This window comes from Mytilus californianus, unplaced genomic scaffold (assembly GCF_021869535.1).
Source record: "Mytilus californianus isolate M0D057914Y unplaced genomic scaffold, xbMytCali1.0.p SCAF_8, whole genome shotgun sequence".
NCBI classification, from domain to species: Eukaryota; Metazoa; Mollusca; class Bivalvia; order Mytilida; family Mytilidae; genus Mytilus; species Mytilus californianus.
In genome coordinates, this window is record NW_026262734.1 from 94,321,740 (window position 1) to 94,341,765 (window position 20,026).

Genomic DNA, 20,026 nt, shown 5'->3' on the forward strand with positions numbered 1-20,026 from the left:
CTGAGTTTTGTGGTAATAAGCATTGTGTGTAAGTCTCATAACATTTGGTTGAGGCTAACTTAAGTAGAGAACAGAAACTAAAATTCAGCAATTTTTCTATTTGTAATGACGCATAACTCTAGAACGGTTGTGTATAAGTTTTACAACATTTGGTTGAGACAAACTAAAAAATTCAGCAATTTTTATGTTTATAATGGGACATAACTCTAGAATGGTAAAAGTGTTGCCACCTAATTTCGTACTTAATCTGTATTATGTAGTAATTAGCATTGTGTATAAGTTTCATAACATTTGGTTGAGGCAAACTCAAGTTAGAGAACTGAAACAAAAAAAATGTACTTGATCTTTACTGAGTTTTGTTGGAATGAATATTGTGTATAGGTTTCACAATGTTTGGCTGGGGAAAACTTCAGTTACAGAATGGAAACTAAAAAATTTTGCAATCTTTCTATTTATAAAGGGGCATAACTCAATAATGGTTAAAGTGACACTACCCAAATTCAACTTGATCTGTGTTTTATCAGTGGTAGTCAAAATTAAACATTGCATTGTATAAAGCATTGATTGTAGTTGATTCAACTATAATCATGGTCAAAGGAAGATAACTCCAATTTTAAAAATATATTATATAAACTTGATATTTAGAAGAAAATAAAAATTTTGCAATTTTTCCTTTTATAAAGGGGCATAACTCTAGATCGGTTAAAGTGACACCACCAAAATTCAAACTTGATCTGTGTTTTGTGGTAATAAGCATTGTGTATAAGTTTCATAACATTTGGTTGAGGCAAACTTAAGTTAGAGAACGGAAACTAAAAATTTTGCAATATTTCCTTTTATAAAGGGGCATAACTCTAGATCGGTTAAAGTGACGCCACCAAAATTCAAACTTGATCTGTGTTTTGTGGTAATAAGCATTGTGTATAAGTTTCATAACATTTGGTTGAGGCAAACTCAAGTTAGAGAACGGAAACCAATTTCGGGACGTACGTACGTACGTACGTACGTACAGACGGACAAGGGTAAAACTTAATGCCCCCTCCGGTACGGCGGGGGCATAAAAAAGTCTGGAAAACTGATTTGCCGGACTGACAGATGGACAAACAGACAGACGGACAGAGTGCAAACCTAAAGTCCTCTTCGACTTCGTCGGTAGGGGACTAATAATGAAACCATAGTATTATAATTAAAGAACCTTTACACATGCTTTGTGACAATGTGTCAGCACGCTGAAGCCCCCACATTGTGAGTGGGTAAACAAAATCTCACTAATTATTTCCCAAGACTCATAACGCCTCCAAAAGTCAACTGATAATAATTTCTTGTGGATTTCATGTCCTCTTTATCTACACAGATTTAGGAAATTTTGTTGTGTGGTTTCAGAGGAGTTGAGATGACAAGCTGTTGCAGTGGTATATTAAAGCCAGATTTAAAGTTCAAAGGGGCATAAGTCACAGAAAAATCAACTGATAATATTTTTTGTGGATATGCACATCTTCACATCATTTCCTTATTATCTTCAAAGTTTCAGGAAATTCTGTTGTGTGGTTTCAGAGGAGTTGCAATGACAAACTGTTGAAGTAGTATATTTAGGCCAATATTCTAAGTTCAAAAGGACATAACTCCTAGAAAATAAAATAAAATCATAATTTCCTGTCGATATGCACATCTACATAGTATTTTCTTATTATCTACAAAGTTTCAAGAAATTCTGTTGAGTGGTTTCAGGAGTTGCTATGACAAACTGTTGAAGTAGTATATTAAGGCCAAAATTCTAAGTTCAGAGGGGCATAACACATACAAAAGAAATAGAATCATAATTTCAGGTCGATATGCACATCTACATAGTATGTCTTTATTATCTATGAGGTTTCAGGAATTTCTGTTGTGTGGTTTCAGAAGAGTTGTGATGACAAGAACAGGACTGACGGACAGCTTGACAGACGGACTGTTGAAGGGTCAAAAACTTTATACTCGATGGGACGGTTTGGAACTTTGTTCCGTGGGGTATAAAAATAAGAAGATCTGGTATGATTGCTAATGAGACAACTCTCCACAAGAGACCAAATGACATAGAAATTAACAACTACACAACTTTTATATTTAACTACTATACTTTTAACCAAACTACACAACTTTTATATTTAACTACTATACTTTTAACCATTCTTTCTTTAATCTTTAAACCATCTTTCTATTTTCATGATTTTTTTGTCAATACATGGTGATAGAGTCTATATAAGGTAAGGAGCAGATCTATGATTTTTGAAGGGAGGCGTAATTCCAGAAAACATAATAGATGCTGGTTGATTTTTATACTATAAAATCATGAAAATCATCAAAATGTTGAGAAACATGAGAATTTTATTTTGATTCAGTTAAAAGTCAATATTGCTGGTGTAACAGTGGTGTTGAATAAATAACCAGGAAACAGTGCATATGAGTTCACAAAACAATTTTAGGATACCTTTTTATCAAATTTGAGCCATGCTATATATCCTTTTGTGTCAACATACTGCAGACCAAAGTACCATGTTTCTCTCAATCCAATTGTTCTACACACCAATTCAAATAAATCTTTACCTGTAGCTTTGTGCTAAAAATAGAATAAAACTTTAGTTACCCTTATGTCTAATATGTACTTACACATTGATTAAAAGTTGATTTTATATTACTTTAAGGTCTCATTTTTTCATCCTTTGCCTGTGCTTAGTCCAATTTGCAATATCCTGCTTACATCCAACCACTGAGGCTGACCTCCAGGGCTCACATGTACACTACTTCAAAATCATAGAGAGAACTTTTGAAACTGGTAGGGAGAAGTGGTGAGATTTGAAAGAGGAGTGCTCATTGGCTCGTGGCACTACAATAATTGGTTTTTACTATTATATAAAGGGCCGTTTGTATTCTAATTTTTTTATTGGTGTTCAATTAACATCAGAGTCAATTAAAGTACATGTAACAGTTGTTTAAGAAAATTAAGTTTAGTCTTAAATCAGTGTTCTCCCCAGGGCCTTTTCATGCTTTTAGCATCATGGTAATGTGATGCTATATTTCTTGAATGTGATTCTTTCTTAATTGATTTCCTTACAGATTGTGTTATGGATGTGTATTTCAAATTTCCCTGTGTACCTGCAGGATGCTATATGAAATATCTGGGGAGAACACTGTTTAAATAGTCATTTATAGTTGCAATGAGTTGCACAACTATATTAGTCCTCTTGTCAGAATCTACAATCTAAGTATTTAGCACTAAAAGAACTTTTTTAAAATTAAAAATTCGTAAGGGTTCTGCGGAACCCAGTGTCTCGCCTACTTTTGCTGTTAATCGCAGGCTCAACAAAAATGAGATGAGGAAAAAATTTAATAAAAATATTCCTCTCGATACAATTTTTTTATTGTAAGAAGCTTCTGTCCAAGTTTGGTAAAAATCCAGGATAGTTTATGAATCTAATAAATGTTTTAAAAAATTTAACTGCAGACTGTTAACTGGAAGAAAAACTAAGTCCATTTATAAGTAAAATATGGATAAACAAGTACAAAATTTTAATAAAAATTTCCTTCTAGATACTAGCTTTTGATCATAAACAAACTTCTGTCCATGTTTGGTACAAATCCAGGATAGTTTGAGAAAGTTATTAAAATTTTAAAAACTTTAACCACAGAGTGAATGTAATGTTTCCTGGCAGAAAAACTAAGTCCATTTATAAGTAAAATACGGAAAACAGGATTTTTTTTTTTTAAATTTACTTCTGGATACTATCTTATGATCATAAACAAGCTTCTGTCCAAGTTTGGTAGAAATCCAGGATAGTTTGAGAAAGTTATTAAAATTTTAAAAACTTTAACCACAGAGTGAATGTAATGTTTCCTGGCAGAAAAACTAAGTCCTTTTATCAGTCAGGGGTACTACTTAAACAAGTGATTTCAGAATCACTCCCTCGAGTGATTTTGGCTGTGAAATATTAAAAATTTTCACACAGACTTTTTAAAATCACTGAAACAAGTAATTTTAGAAGTTAAAATGTAATCACTTTAATAAGTGTTTATAACATTTTTTTGATATTTTTCCCACAAGCTTGATTTTTTTATTGGTAAAAAGACAACAATTCCATTGAAAAAACAACTATGTATATGCAGAAATTGTATTTTGCTTGATAAGCCTGACACTTTTACAGTTTTTTTAAAATATGCAAAAACTGGAATAGTTTGTAGATCAGGTCATAACCTTGAAGTAGATCATTCTAACTCAAAAGAAAACCAATCAGGTTACCTAATATTGTTGATCTTTTTCTGATAGTAAGAGTAGTTAATGAATTTTTGATTACAGAAAAATTCCCAAGGGTACTTTTAAAAGCTTTAGCGCACTAACTTACTGCCCAAGCGCACTGGTGAAATTAATATACAAAGAAAAAGGGATAATTGATTTATGTAGGAAAATTAAAGAAAAGATTGTGAAAATATGGAAAATCAATGAAATTAGCATTTGAAGATCAAAGAAAACACTAAAATCACTTAAATAGGTGATAACTGAATTTATCAAATCACTGAAATAAGTGATGATGAAATCACTTGTTTAAGTAGCACCCCTGACTGTTTATAAGTAAAATACGGAAAAACAGGATTTTTTTTTTTTAAATTTACTTCTGGATACTATCTTATGATCATAAACAAGCTTCTGTCCAAGTTTGGTAGAAATCCAGGATAGTTTAAGAAAGTTATTAAAATTTCAAAAACTTTAACCACAGAGTGAATATTTGTGGACGCTGCCGCCGACTGAATGTAGGATCGCTATGTCTCGCTTTTTTCGACAAAACGCGAAGGCTCAACAAAAAGGAAAAGAAAATATCATATATATCAAATATAAACTGTTAACACAGAGATATGTCTCTCCTTTTTGTAATTTTGATAATTGCAAATGTTGAAATTAAAATAACAATACTTTATCATGTAACTTGTAAGTTATGCAAATATTTAAAGTCAATGACCATGACTGACGGTACATGGCTAAACAATCTGCATGGAAATGAGATGTGCCAATGCTAATACAACTGCATACCAAATACCATTGACTTAACTCGTTCCCTTTAAACAAACCTAAACACTAACATTAACTTGTAAACTATGAAAAAGTTTCAGTCAATGAACCATGATGAGGGGGTTTGGCTATATAATCTCCATGGAAACAAGACTTGCAAATGCCAATAAATTTGCATACCAAATATCATTGACTTAACATTAGCGATTCATCTTAAACTGATCTAATCACAAACTAATACATGTAAACTAAGCCAAAGTATTTAAGTTAATAGACCATGTCTGAGGGGGCAAGGACATATATGATATGTTAGTAATACATACTTGATGAAATTCACTGTTTCTCATTAAAAAAATATATATAAATCTAACTTAGTTAAGCAACTTTCAACAATAAATAGAAACACCACATTTACATGAAAGCTAGGAGATCTAACCAAAAGTATGTTAATACTCGTGGAATGCGTAATTTTCACTTTGGGGATAATTATTCTTTTGTCAGCTGTTCAATTCAGACCTCTGTAGTTATTATCATAAGAATACAGATTTCAGTCGTAGTTGGTTTGCTTCACAAATATTTCAATGGCAGACAAAGAAAATTTACAAAAATAAACAATGTTTGACAAGCGATTTGGTTAGGAACATGACGCGTTTAATGCAATTATTGAATCAAAGGCAATTTTAATCCATTTATTGTATTAAAAACATCATATTCCTTTCCAAATAGCTTGTCAAACATTGTTTATTTTTGAAAATTTTCTTCATCCGCCATTGAAATATTTGTAGGAACAACAGATCAGAGGCAGGATTCATCGGAATCGGACTAGCTGAAAATATGAGAAATTGCTGATGAATGACGAAAGCGACTGCAAGCGACTATTGTGAACAACAGGGCAACTAGATATCTGTTTTGAAGGACGGGCAAAGCGAAGTGACGAACAGGAAAGCGACTTTTTCGCCTGTCGCCTGCTAGTGGGAGCCTTGATTGTCATGGAAGACAATGGTACAAAGTGGTACACATTTATGCAAAATTCTTCCATAAAATGCAAAGTGGCATACATGTACCTATAAATAATTCATGATGTACAAAATGGCATATATAAAACTTCCATATGGTACGTATGGTTTATGCAAGGATACAAATTGAAGGATAATGGTCAGGGTACGATATGACCGATGCAGGACGCAACGTCTATACTGCCATGATGTCCATACATTAAAAAGATGTAACGGCCAAAAAAGATGTGAAGACGCGTTGTCCATGGTTTTTTTTTTTTGAAATATAATTTATTTCTGAAGCATTAACATGATTAAGATATACACATGTTTAATATCTTTCGTAAAGCAAACAGAAGCAATAAAACAAATAAGAATGAATATCCAAATGGTATATTAATTTCTGTCATCTGTCAAATATAAACTGTGACAAAGTAATCAGATAATGATTTAAGAAGATTGTTAATTGCTTATTATTATTTCTTTCATGAACATAAGTATTTACTATGCTTTTGTCAAGAAATGGTAAAGGAAATACAAATCATGATTACTATAAAAACTCAGCACTCAAGCTGACTACAATCATGACAAGCGGATACAAACATACATTGGGTAGTGTTGTATTCTTCTTCTTCTTCTTCCATATACTGCCCACATTCAACTTTCTGAATATACTGGCAAATTGGTTCTGCATGGTTAAAAACAGGATAAAAACAAATGTTCAACTTATTTTGTAAGGTTGGTCATTTGAGATTTGAATGTCTCAAATGACTGTGCTGTGGCGATCTCCGGGGAGGCTTGTTCCAGTCTTTGGTGGTGTTCACAAAGAAGGACCATTTCCTGCAGTCTTTGGTTGCTGTTTGTACCATGTATCCATGCTGTTGTGTATGTCTGGATACTCTGGTTGGTCTCTGGAGGTACATGTCTTTGTTGATGGCTACTTTGTCGTTGACGATCTAGTACATCATTGCGAGCCTGGCCTCTCTGCGTCGTTCTTGGAGACTTTTCCAACCCAATTCATTAATCATGTCCGTGACACTTGATCTGTTTCTGTGGCGCTTGGTGACGTATCGCGCAGCCCTCCTTTGAACTTTTTCAATTTGGTCAATATGTTTCTGATGATATGGGTCTCATACTGTTGTGGCATATTCTAGTTGGGGCCTTACTAGGGTTTTGTAAGCTTGCTCTTTGATGCTTTTAGAGCCGATGTGTAGATTTCTGTGGAGGAAACCAAGGCTTCTGCTGGCTTTGCTGGTAATGTTGTTGATGTGTTCTCCCCAGTCTAGTTCGCTTGTGATGGTGCAGCCCAGATACTTAATTGATGTTTCATGTTTTAGTACATGATCATGTAATACATAGTCCCATTTGATTGGCTTTTTCTTTCTGGAGACAGTCAGTACGCTACACTTTTCTGGGTGAAACTCCATCTTCCACTTTTCCTCCCATAGTGCCAGTTTATCAAGGTCTGACTGTAGGTGTCGGCAATCAGTATCTGAGGCGATGGTTAAGTAGACTACTGTGTCATCAGCAAAGAGACGAACTGTTGATTTTAGGTCATTCGCTAGGTCATTTATGTAAAACAAAAATAGACTAGGGCCTAGGACTGAACCTTGTGGAACTCCAGATTCTACCTTTGCTCTGTCTGACTGTTCACCCTCAACTACTACTACTTGGGTTCTATTTGTCAGGAACGCTTCTATCCAGCTGTTGGTCTTTCCCCTGATTCCATAGTGATTGAGTTTATGTAGGAGCAGGCTATGGGATACCTTATCGAATGCTTTTGAGAAGTCTAGTATCAGTAGGTCAGACTGTTTTCCCAATTCAAGGTACTTCGTTAAGTCATCAATGCATTCTAAGAGTTGCGTCTCGCAGGATCGTTTACTTCGAAATCCATGTTGTAGTGGATAAAGGATGTTGTTTGCCTCTGCGTGTTTCATAATATGGCTGGTAACAATATGTTCGATGATCTTGCAGCAAATACATGTAAGAGATATTGGTCTGTAATTTGCTGGGATGTACTTTTGACCCTTTTTGTATGCTGGTGTGACTGTTGCTGTCCGCCAGTCATCTGGAACTTTGCCGGTCTCCATCGAAACATTAAATATGATGGTAAGTATGGGAGCGATTTCGCTGGCAAGTTCTTTGAGTATCATTGGTCTGATGTTATCCGGTCCAGCGGCTTTGTGTGGGTTAAGGTTTCTCAATTGTTTTTCTACTCCGTTGATTGTGATAAGGATGTCTCTACAGTCAGGGTAATTTTCTGGTGAGTCGGACATATGATTTTGATTGTAGAATTCACTGTTGCTGATGTTGTTTGCTGTGGAAAATACAGATTGAAATTGTTCATTTAATATGTTTGCTTTGTTGATTGGATCTGTTTCTAAGCTACCATTTTTTCTTAGAGGTGCCACTCCACTTTTATCACTTTTTCTGTGCTTGATGTATGTCCAAAATCTTTTAGAAGGGGCATGTGTTTCTTCAGGATTCTCTGGGGTGATGATACTTTCAATATACTTCCAATATGCTTGTCTTAGGCTTTTCTGTGCTGTCTTTTTCAGTTCTTTAAATCTTGCACAATCATCAGGATGGTTTGATTTCTTTTTCTTTTTATATGCTCGGTCTTTTCGCCTTATGAGTGATTTTATTTCCCGTGTAATCCATGGGTTCTTATCTTTGGTCTTACAGGTTTTTGCTGGTATATGTTTGTTTGTACTTGTTTCAAGACCGTCTTTAAACATTTTCCATAGCATATTTATGTCTGGTCTATCCGTATTGCTTTCTTGTTGAATAGCGTTGTGTAGATGTTTCATATCTTCCTTCATGCTGTCCCATTTCGCCCTCTTGTAGAGAGGGATTTTTCGTTGTTTCTGTTTGTTTGTTACTGGGTTGATGTTCATTTCAGCATATACAATGTCATGGTCTGATATTCCTGGTATGATATCTATTCTCATTATTTTGCTAGGACGGTTAGTGATCAAGAGGTCCAGAGTGTTCTTGTTTCTTGTAGGCTCTTGCACTAGCTGTGTTAGTCCGTTGTCGTCAAGGATTTCTGCAAAATGGTAATGTTGTTCTGTGTGCTGTGTTCCCTGGTATAGACATTTGTTTGCCCAGTTCCATCCTGGCAAATTGAAGTCCCCTCCGATCAATTGGCATGCATTTATTGCGTTGGTTCTTCTGACTGATGTTTCAAATGCTTGAAGACTTTCAACATCCGATGTTTTTGGGTTATATTTATATTATTATTTATGTTATAACCTCAATGGAATAAATACTTAAAGTTTAAAGTATGGACGATACGATACGTCTTTACAATGTATGGACAATACATCCCAAGAACAATGTGGTGGTATGGCAGACACATCCTATGGACGTCATGGAAATATGGCCATCGCGTCTCGAAAGCAGAAATGACTAATTTCTAATTAACTGTCTAAACAACATTTGATTTAAATGTGATATAAATGTGTTTCATATAACTAACTACTTTACTAATATAACAAAATATCATGGCCGAAACGAATTTATCAATCATGGCTAGGCAGTTATGCTCGAAATATTCACCTCAACAGTTGTGAAATCAAGTTCTGCATCCATTGTTGTAACTTTCACAGCAAAACTTTTTGAGCTACCTGAGGCCTGAGCAGCCTTTTTCATATTAACAAAAGGCATTTTGACGTTTTATTAGTCTATCTGCTAATTGAACACTTTTACATGGTGCTCATAAAACGAATAACCGATCCCTTTCATCTTCATTTTTCACATTTCTTCAATGTTTTCATTTTTCATTTCAGTTTGAAATGCTTGACAAACAAAGGTAAATACCTTTCTGTAAAGCGCTTGGGTGATTGCATTTAAAAAACCGGAAAGGGTTACACTAATGTCCTGACAATGTCCTGACAAAGTCCTGACGGATATGAAAATGCTAATTACGTTTTCATTATTTAAAGGATTTACTTTAAATTTGGAACCAAGCAAGATGACAACATTAATTTATTAAATAAAAGAAAAAAAATTAAAAAAAATATTTTTAAGAGTTAGAAAACTTGACCTGACCAACTTCGACTTTGAAATCACTAATGTCCTGACCGATATGAAACGGCTTAATACTTTTTTATTATTCACAGGATAGACTTCAAATTCGATATCAAGGAAGATTAAAACATTTAATCCAAAAATATAAGAAAAAAATGCAAAAAAAATAATTTTTAGAGTTAGAAAACTTGACCTGACCAACTACGACTTTGCCGCGATTAATGTCCGGACCGATATAAAACTGCTAATTTCCTTTTTTTCTTTGGAAGGATTGACTTCAAATTTGACACCAGACAAGAAAGTAATATTGATTTAATACTTATTTGAAAAGAATTGGGAAAAAAATACTTTAAGGGTAAAAAAACTTGACCTGACCAACATCGACTTTGTCGTGACTAATGTCCTGACCGATATAAAAGTGCTAATACTTGTAACATTGTTGGTATGATTGAGTTCTTATTTGAAACCAAGTCAAATTATAACGTTTTCTTTTTAATACTTTTTATAAAGTAATTGGAAAACAATATTTCATACGAAATAAAAACTTGACCTAACCACCTTCAATTTATTAAACTTAATACACAAACAAAAACGTTTTTAGTTCTTACCTTATATTGTCATTGAATTTATATTTATCTTATCCATAAAACACAACATCCAAAGCAAATAAATTTTGTTAAATGAAAAGATAGGGGAAATATGAGTACAAGTTGCTGACTGTGAGTATTGTTTACCCCTCATCACAACTCTACTTCATTTGATTTGATTAATAAGTGTGACTAATGAAACTAATTATTGAATTATTAAACCCAATTAAATAATTATAAAAGTGAAATGTAATTAGTTACCTACATTAATGATTTTAATAACTAAGTAAATGGAAAGGTTTTTTCTTCTTGATGTAACAATTAAATAAAAAAAAACTGTATAAAAGTAAACGCAAAGGAAGGTGATATGAACCATTAAAATAAAATCACACCTATATTAATTACTATAATCACAAATTGGAATGTTTTCTTTCCTATCTGATTATTTATTTTTTGTTTATCTAGTTATTGAGTGATTATACATGTCATATAAAGGCAGGAAATGAGATTCGTATTGTTTAAAAACGATGTATATACAAGCATATAAATTACAATTATGTTAGAATCACAAAGAAATAAAATAAATTAATACACACAATTTTCACTAACAGAAAAAAAGAAGACATTCAATTAAATTGAGTTCAATAAAGATAAATGGAAAAGAACAATTTAGTCACGATTACCTACCACAATGAAAAACGTTCATATCTAATATATAGGAGTTAACACAATACAATACAATACAACACAATACAATACAATACAATACAATACAATACAATACAATACAATACAATACAATACAATACAATACAATACAATACAATACAATACAATACAATACAATACAATACAATACAATACAATACAATACAATACAATACAATACAATACAATACAATACAATACAATACAATACAATACAATACAATACAATACAATACAATACAATACAATACAATACAATACAATACAATACAATACAATGTTCAAGCATCGCGATGTTCATCACAGTACCAATCTTCTGAAACTCCTGAACATGTCTGATGAACCCACTTAGTACAGCTGATCCGTCCTCTTTTCGCTTCACATCCAATCATGTTCTCAAAAACATCTGGTTTACCACACTGACAACTACACTCAATTCTTCTGGCAAAAATCCTAACAAAGTCTGTACTTGATGTTGTATTTTGAGGAAATGGTGTAAAATGTCCTTTTTCCAAACACGATATTAAATGTGGTCGCATGTATTTCTCAATAAACTTCGTACGTCTTTGAGTGTTGAGTTTTTCTTTATGACAATATTCCACCATGTTGGCAATAGCATAAACACCACAGTCATATCCATTTGTTTGTTGTTGAACATCAGGTAATTTAACAAGCAAGTTCTTTTTTCCATGAGAATAAATAGCTGATAACTGAATTTCTGTCGATGGTGTTAATCTGAAATCTTTACTGTAACTATCTAACACATAAACGGCACTATCCTTTTTAGTCTGAAGAGATGTAATCCAATGAGATTTTCCGGTATGGTGAATTTGCACACATGGTGTATCTTGACTGGTGAATGTCCCGAAATTTTCTGTCCAACACTGTTTATCTTCATCAAAAAGAGGCGCTAAACCTGTTGATTGAAATCCAGATATAATTGGAAATTGTTTCGCTAGCATATTCATGCACACATTTATAATTTCGGAACATAGCCATGAATTTACTCCCATAATGAAGCCACTGGTATTGGTCACACTTCCAATCATCATGGTTATCGGATCTTATCAAATATACCTCGTTTCCCTTAGGCTTTGCTGGTGGCATGTCGGATGTACGTGATGTATCTGGATCAGTTAAAATATCCACAATGGCACTCTGATGAATATGATCTGTAACTGAATAAACTGTGACACCACCACCAATTAAAACGGGAGGAGTGTTAGCAATAGGAGTGGTGGTAACTGGTGAGTTAACAGAAGGAGTGGTAGCAATAGTAGTGGTGGTAACTGGGGAGTTAACTGACGGAGTGTTATCAGTAGGAGTGGTGGTGGTAACTGGTGAGTTAACTGAAGGAGTGTTAGCAATAGGAGTGGTGGTAACTAGTGAGTTAACTGAAGGAGTGTTAGCAATACTATACCGTAACTGCATCAAAAGCTTACCCTGAATGTTGGTACCACTGCCATTCCAACCAATACCCCAGAAAGTGTCTGCTACATTGTGTATCAGTTCAGATAATTTTGTACTAAGTAAATATTTTTTGAATTTTGCACACTGATCTAATTTAACTGCCAAAACTTCAAGCATGATGTCCTGCCTGAATAATAACCAATTCTGGTTAGTTTTTACATGTTTTGAAAGGACTTTGCAGTCCTTGGCTGTCGAAGCTGAACGAATAAGATGCGCCAAATGGAAATCGGAATGCTCGACAGCCTTGCGATACTGATACAAATGTTCAGAACTACTGAAGGTTAACCCCTGGAAAGTAAGAATACATGGATAAAAATTAGACAAAACATGACCGGCACCTTTAAAATAGATGGGAGTGTTAGTAACAGACGACGGTGAGTGATTAGAAGTGGAGGTAGGCAAGCGGTTAGAAGTGGAGGTAGGTAAACGGTTAGAAGTGGAGTTAGGCAAGCGGTTAGAAGTGGAGGTAGGCAAGCGGTTAGAAGTGGGTGAGCGGTTAGAAGTGGAGGTAGGCAAGCGGTTAGAAGTGGAGGTAGGTAAACGGTTAGAAGTGGAGGTAGGCAAGCGGTTAGAAGTGGGTGAGCGGTTGGAAGTGGAGGTAGGCAAGCGGTTAGAAGTGGAGGTAGGCAAGCGGTTAGAAGTAGAAGTAGGCAAGCGGTTAGAAGTGGAGGTAGGCAAGCGGTTAGAAGTGGAGGTAGACAAGCGGTAAGAAGTGGAAGTGGGTGAGCGGCTAGAAGTGGAGGTAGGTGCGACACAAACAGGATTTGGTGAGATGGTACATGCTGGAACAGATGAGGACGTGGTGGTAGGAACATGCACAGTGTTAGAGGTAGATGAAGTGTTAATAAGAGAAGATACCAGATAACATACCCGTGGAAGAGCAGGCCACTCTTCAATCACCTGAATACCTGTTGAAGTTAGTACTGGTTTTGGTGTTGGTGTTGGTGTTGGTGTTCGTATCGGTAAAGTGAGTAGTGCAGTTCGGTACAGTGATTGGTCTACAGCTGGTTCAGTTGGGTCAGGCATTGGTGTAGGTGCTTTTGGTGTTGGCGTTGGTGTTGACGTTGGTGTTGACGTTGGTAGTTCCCAGATGCTGTCATGAGTATCCTTGGTTTTGCGTAGATGACGAATGGCGCTCTCGATGTCTTTCACCACAGTTGATGTACCACGGTAGCTTAGATGAAGACCATCTCGACTGAGTAGGTGTCTCTGGATAGTACCTTTCTGGGCGAATGACGGGTGACCAACGTAGTGGAGTCTTGGAACTCGGGTAGCTAGTAACTGTAGTTTGGTATTGAGTAGCCGAGCTCTCTGGTTGAGTTCCGTTAGGAAGTTGGTGCGCAGAAGTGCCCCTGGGAATTGGTTGTCGGCTCTAGGTAGGACTCCAGATATGATGATGTCTGCTGTTGGGTTGCTGTGCCAAATGTCTGATGTCAGTTGTTGGTATTTCCTGAGTAGAGTCTTTACTGATGAACCACGGGAGAGGTCGTTGGCGCCAACGTGAAGTACCACGGTGTTGTAGTTGTCGATGGTTGGTTGCAGTTCGTTGAACATCTGGTCAATACGAAAACCTGAATAAGAAAGCACATTAGTTTCAGATAAAGATAAATATTGATTAAAATACTTGGCCTGGGAATGGCCAGCAATCAGCACTGGAAATGAAGACATGATTAGAATCAAGTAATATGTAACAAAAGCACAAAAAATATATTTACAATTTTCTACAATTAATTACACTAAACAAAAGCAAGGAGATTTATATACAAAGAAAAATAGCACTAAAGCAATATATCAATTCGAATAAAAAGCACTGAGGTTGTATGTATTAGAGCACTATGAAAACTTTTGAAAGAGACTAAAAATATGTATTATATTTATAACTGTAAGTAACTAATGTTCACTTTTAAAAAGCAATCACCAAAGCTTGTAGAAGCCCATAAATACCAATGTATTGTTTATCATAAATTATCAGTCTTAATAATAGCTGGTCACAGTTCACGTTCATAATTAATTAATTGGATTAACAAGTAGGTGATTAATCTAATCATAACAAGCCCCTAATCAGATAAACAATTAGAGCAATAACAGAAAGTTAACATGCATAAACAATACTCACATTCAGCAACTGGTTCTAATATTTCTCTTTCGTTTCATTTCAACAGTATCTTTCTGCGTTCAATGTTGTAATATCATTGTGATCGGATATTTTCAATTTCAATAATTTAAGGTAAGAGGTTAACATTTTCTTTCAGTTAGAAAATTGATCAGGACAAGTTCGACAATGTCAGGTCAATATATTTTTACCCTTGCAATACTTGTTCACATTTTTTTCTTTTTGTCATTTAAATATTTAATAAAATATTGATATTTATCAAACTTAAAGACATTTATTTAAGAAATATACATAGTCTTTCTATTTTTTAAACGAACATGTCTTTTTTTGGTGAATAGCCTATGTTGGTCAGGTCAAGTTTTTTGGTCTTTTGAATATTTGCTTTCTTTTCATTTCTTTTTATTTCTTTGTTAAATGTCGAAATCTTCCTTGCTACTAAATTTGAAGTTAATCCTTCCAAAGATAAAAAAGAAATTAGCAGTTTTATATCGGTCCGGACATTAGTCGCGGCAAAATCGTATTGGTCAGGTCAAGTTTTCTAACTCTAAAAATTATTTTTTTTTCATTTTTTTCTTATATTTTTGGATTAAATGTTTTAATCTTCCTTGATATCGAATTTGAAGTCTATCCTGTAAATAATAAAAAAGTATTTAGCCGTTTCATATCGGTCAGGACATTAGTGATTTCAAAGTCGAAGTTGGTCAGGTCAAGTTTTCTAACTCTTAAAAATATTTTTTTTAATATTTTTTCTTTTATTTATTAGATTAATGTTGTCATCTTGCTTGGTTCCAAATTTAAAGTAAATCCTTTATATAATGAAAACGTAATTAGCATTTTCATATCCGTCAGGACTTTGTCAGGACATTGTCAGGACATTGTCAGGACATTAGTGTAACCCAACCGGAAAGAGAAATACAATTGCCGCATGCGTAGTAAGCTATACATTTAGCGGGAATAAGCAATAATCAGCAAATAAAGCAGAAAGCCGGCAAAGCATTATCCGAAAAACAACACAGAATGGCTCCAGATCTAACATCGGGTGCTATTGAGGTGAATAGAATTTTGAAGAGAAGAATAACAATTTAACAATCCCATTTAATACTTTATGTTATCATGGCCTTCTTTCTTTTATAATTGTAGCCAATATAGGCGATGAGGGGTCCCTTCTCTTTAGGGTTAGGGTAAACGGTTAGGTGAGCGGTGTTCTATAGGTTAGAGTAAGATTTGACATTTTTGCTGTCGGAGGGACATAATGTGCCCACACCGGCTGTGCTGTAGAAGCATATATGTCCTTGTTTTATTTGATGCAAGCTTCTGATCATTGCTGTATCTCTTTCATCCCAATCACTCCAATACCCATAAAACTTAATATATTTAGATATATAAACATCTAAACTTTAATAATGTATCACTTTTTTCGTCATTCAATATATTTTTCACCATTTTCTAAGCAATCGAATTTGGGTAAAATTTGATTTTTATTCCGTCCCAAGGAAATCATAACATTACGAATCGCATTGGCGACCTCCATACTTTCAAATAAAAGACGGAAGGCGAAGTTTTAAACAGTGCAATATTTTTCTTCAATGGGTCCCAAATGTAACGGACGTAAGGATGTGACGTCATTGATGGGCATGCGCATCTCAGACATTGATCTATCGTATTTTCTGGCACACGAAATGCAACCAGAACTTTAAAAAACTACCAGCAGTTTGAGGGTTTAGGGTATGGGTATGAGTTAGTATGGTAATTATGAAACAACAGAAATATGGAGAAAGTAACATGGTAGACCAAATTCAAAACAATAACTTGGTTATTTGTCTTGTTTAGAGGCTGTTTTATTTATCTTCATGTAAGGCCCCAAAAAAATATATGTCTTCTTCTTCTTCTTCTTCCAAGTAAGGAACCGAATTCATATTGAATGTGTATGGTCCCGCGAAAACTTAGCGCAGTGCCGGGCAAGGCAGCAAGTCTTCTCAAAGTTATTTACATTTAAAACGTTCGCCAATTTACAATTAAAATTATTTACATGTGTACATGCTATGCTGTTTACTTCCTATCAGATCCTGCTTTCTGAGCAGCTCTGAATCCCTCTATCGAGTCAGTCGATGTTGTTTTAGCTGGAAGTTGATTCCAATCCCTGATGGTCTTTGGGAAGAATGACTGTCCATAGGTGTCAGTTTTTGTTCTTTCTTGGTAAAAGCGGCCTATACCTCTGGTCCGGCTGTCGTTGGGTATTAGATATTGTTGTCTATCTATATCGATTAGCCTGTGCTGGATTTTAAATAGCATACATAGTCTGTTGGTTTTCCTACGTTCTTCCAGGCTTTCCCACTGTAATTGTTTAACCATGTGTGTTACACAGCCAGGTGTTCGGTCTGAGTAGTTATTATGAACAAATCTTGATGCTTTTTTAGCTCACCTGGCCTGAAGGGCCAAGTGAGCTTTTCTCATCACTTTGCGTCCGTCGTTGTCGTCCGTCGTCGTTAGCTTTTTACAAAAATCTTCTCCTCTGAAACCACTAAGCCAAATTTAACCAAACTTGGCCACAATCATCATTAGGGTATCTAGTTTAAAAAATGTGTCCGATGACCCCGCCAACCAACCAAGATGGCCACCATGGCTAAAAATAGAACATGGGGGTAAAATGTAGATTTTGGCTTATATCTCTGAAACTAAAGCATTTAGAGTAAATCTGACATAGGGTCAAACTGATTATCAGGTCAAGATCTATCTGCCCTGAAATTTTCAGACAAATCTGACATCCTGTTGTTGGGTTGCTGCCCCTGAATTGGTAATTTTAAGGAAATTTTGCAGTTTTTGGTTATTATCTTGAATATATTATAAATAGAGATAAACTGTAAACAGCAATAATGTTCAGCAAAGTAAGATATACAAATAAGTTGTCATGACCAAAATTGTCAGTCGACCCCTTTAGGCATGTTAGGAGTTATTGCCCTTAATAGTCAATTTTTAACAATTTTTTGTAAATTTTTGTAATCTTTTACAAAAATCTTCTTCTCTGAAACTACTGAGACAAATTAATTTAACCATACTTGGCCATAATCATTATTAGGGTATCTAGTTTAAAAGATTTGTCCGATGACCCCGCCTTCCAACCATCATGGCCGACTTGGTTAAAAATAGAACATAGGGGTAAAATGCAGTTTTTGGTTTATATCTCTGAAACTTAAGCATTTAGAGCAAATCTGACAGGTGGCAAAAATGTTCATCAGATTTAGATTTATCTGCCCTGAAATTTTTAGACGAATCCGAGAACCCGTTGTTGGGTTGCTGCCCCTGAGTTAGTAATTTTACTAAAATTTTGCAGTTTTTATACGACCGCAAAAAAATTTTGTGGTCGTATATTGGTATGACGTCGTCGTCGTCGTCGTCGTCCGGCGTCGTCGTCCGAATACATATTGGTTTTCGCACTCTAACTTTAGTTTAAGTGAATGGATCTTTTTGAAATTTGACCATAAGGTTAAATACCACAAAAGGAAGGTTGGGATTGATTTTGGGGGTTATGGTACCAACAGTTAAGGAATTAGGGGCCAAAAAGGGGCCAAAAATGAGCATTTTCTAGTTTCCAGACAATAACTGTGGAACGGTGTATGGATCTCTCTGAAATTATACTACAAGTTTCCATACCACAAAGGGATGGTTAGGATTTGCTTTGGGGGGTTATGGCTCAAACCGTTTAGGAATTAGGGGCAAAAAAGGGGGAAAAACAAGGTTGTCCTGGTTAATGGACAATTACTTTAGTACAAAACATAATTTAAAGCAGTGTAAGGGAGATAAATCAAATACATCATTGAAATTATCTCCCTTACACTGCTTTTAAATTATGTATAAAGTAATGGTTAATGAACAATAAAGATAATCTAAAACAGTGTAAGGGAGGTAATCCAAATACAACGTTTTGGTTACTTCCCTTACACTGCTTTTAAATTATGTTTAAAGAAATGCATATTTATAAAGGAAGACCAGTAAAAATATCTGCAAATGTTTTCATCTTTTTTTTTTACAAAAAAATCCATATGAAAGATTTGACACTATATTTTTATTAATTCTATTATAAAATAGATTAAGTTAGCACTATGGTAAATTTAAATGGGTAATTATGGTTGCCAACTCCATTGGAAATTTGAATTGAGATTATGACCATATCTTGAGGGAAAGAATTTTTTTGGGGGAAAAAGGGGGTGGGGGGGGATAAAAAGAAATTGTGGGGGGCCAATTTTTTCTCATTTCAGATTTCAGAAATTAAAAGAATTATTCTTCAAATATTATTTTTTTTTCAAATTTCAAATATTGAAAAATTTCAAGAAGTAATCTTTAATTGCAAAGTATGGCGCATTAGATTTGTAAAATCTTTGATCACATTTATTTATTTGTTATGCCGAATCTAACAGTGTATTTAGATTTTTAATTTTGGGTCCAGTTTTCAAATTGGTCTACATTAATGTCCAAAGGGTCCAAAATTAAACTTTGTTTGATTTTAGCAAAAATTGAATATATGAGGTTCTTTGATATGCTGAATCTAAACATGTATTTAGATTTTTGATTTTTGGCCCAGTTTTCAAGTTGGTCCAAATTGGGGTCCAAAATTAAACTTTGTTTGATTTCAACAAAAATTGAATATATGGGGTTCTTTGATATGCTGAATCTAACCATGTATTTAGATTTTTTATTTGTGGACCCCGTTATCTAATTGGTTCATATTGAGGTCAAAAGGGTCCAAAATTAAACTTTGTTTGATTTCATCTAAAATTGAATTATTGGGGTTCTTTGATATTCCAAATCTAACCGTGTATTTAGGTTTTTAATTTTGGGTCCTGTTTTTTAAATTGGTCTACATTGAGGTCCAAAGGGTCCAAATTAAACTTAGTTTGATTTTAACAAAAATTGAATTCTTGGGGTTCTTTGATTTGCTGAATCTAAACATGTGTTTAGATTTTTGATTATGGGCCCAGTTTTCAAGTTGGTCCAAGATAGGGTCCAGTATTTAAACTTTGTTTGATTTCAACAAAAATTGAATATATGGGGTTCTTTGATATGCTGAATCTAAACATGTATTTAG

The 20,026-nt window shown here is 34.5% G+C and overlaps 3 protein-coding genes across 4 annotated transcripts in view; 1 reads left to right on the forward strand and 2 right to left on the reverse strand.

The window, feature by feature from the left end:
* Window positions 1-9,843, reverse strand: part of LOC127713094 (merlin-like) — a 33,060-nt gene extending 23,217 nt beyond the window's left edge. For both annotated transcript variants that reach the window (XM_052219721.1, XM_052219720.1), the window contains exons 1-2: window positions 9,595-9,843; window positions 2,468-2,596 (exon numbers count right to left, since the gene is read on the reverse strand). In XM_052219721.1, the coding sequence (XP_052075681.1) occupies window positions 2,468-2,596; window positions 9,595-9,702 (237 nt within the window). In that variant the 5' untranslated portion in view covers window positions 9,703-9,843. The remainder of the gene's footprint in view (window positions 1-2,467; window positions 2,597-9,594) is intronic.
* Window positions 9,844-11,641: 1,798 nt separating this feature from the next.
* On the reverse strand, window positions 11,642-15,838 carry LOC127712906 (uncharacterized). The gene is made up of 4 exons (XM_052219502.1): window positions 14,947-15,838; window positions 13,463-14,401; window positions 12,368-12,487; window positions 11,642-12,078 (listed from the first exon to the last, which is right to left on the reverse strand). The coding sequence occupies exons 2-4, from the start codon at window positions 14,382-14,384 to the stop codon at window positions 11,642-11,644; spliced, it is 1,479 nt and encodes a 492-aa protein (XP_052075462.1). The 5' UTR covers window positions 14,385-14,401; window positions 14,947-15,838.
* A 37-nt stretch (window positions 15,839-15,875) lies between these two features.
* Window positions 15,876-20,026, forward strand: part of LOC127713093 (replication protein A 70 kDa DNA-binding subunit-like) — a 49,034-nt gene continuing 44,883 nt past the window's right edge. The window contains exon 1 of the mRNA XM_052219719.1: window positions 15,876-15,993. Coding sequence (XP_052075679.1) covers window positions 15,961-15,993 — 33 coding nt within the window. The 5' untranslated portion in view covers window positions 15,876-15,960. The remainder of the gene's footprint in view (window positions 15,994-20,026) is intronic.

Coding starts and splice junctions, on each gene's coding strand:
- LOC127712906 (XM_052219502.1), bottom strand. CDS start 14,384: ATGTTCAACGAACTGCAACCAACCATCGACAACTACAACACCGTGGTA. Junction 12,488..13,462: donor GCCTACTTCTACTTCTAACC/GCTTGCCTACCT, acceptor TAACTGATCCAG/ATACATCACGTACATCCGAC. Junction 12,079..12,367: donor CCAGTGGCTTCATTATGGGA/GTAAATTCATGG, acceptor CACCATCGACAG/AAATTCAGTTATCAGCTATT.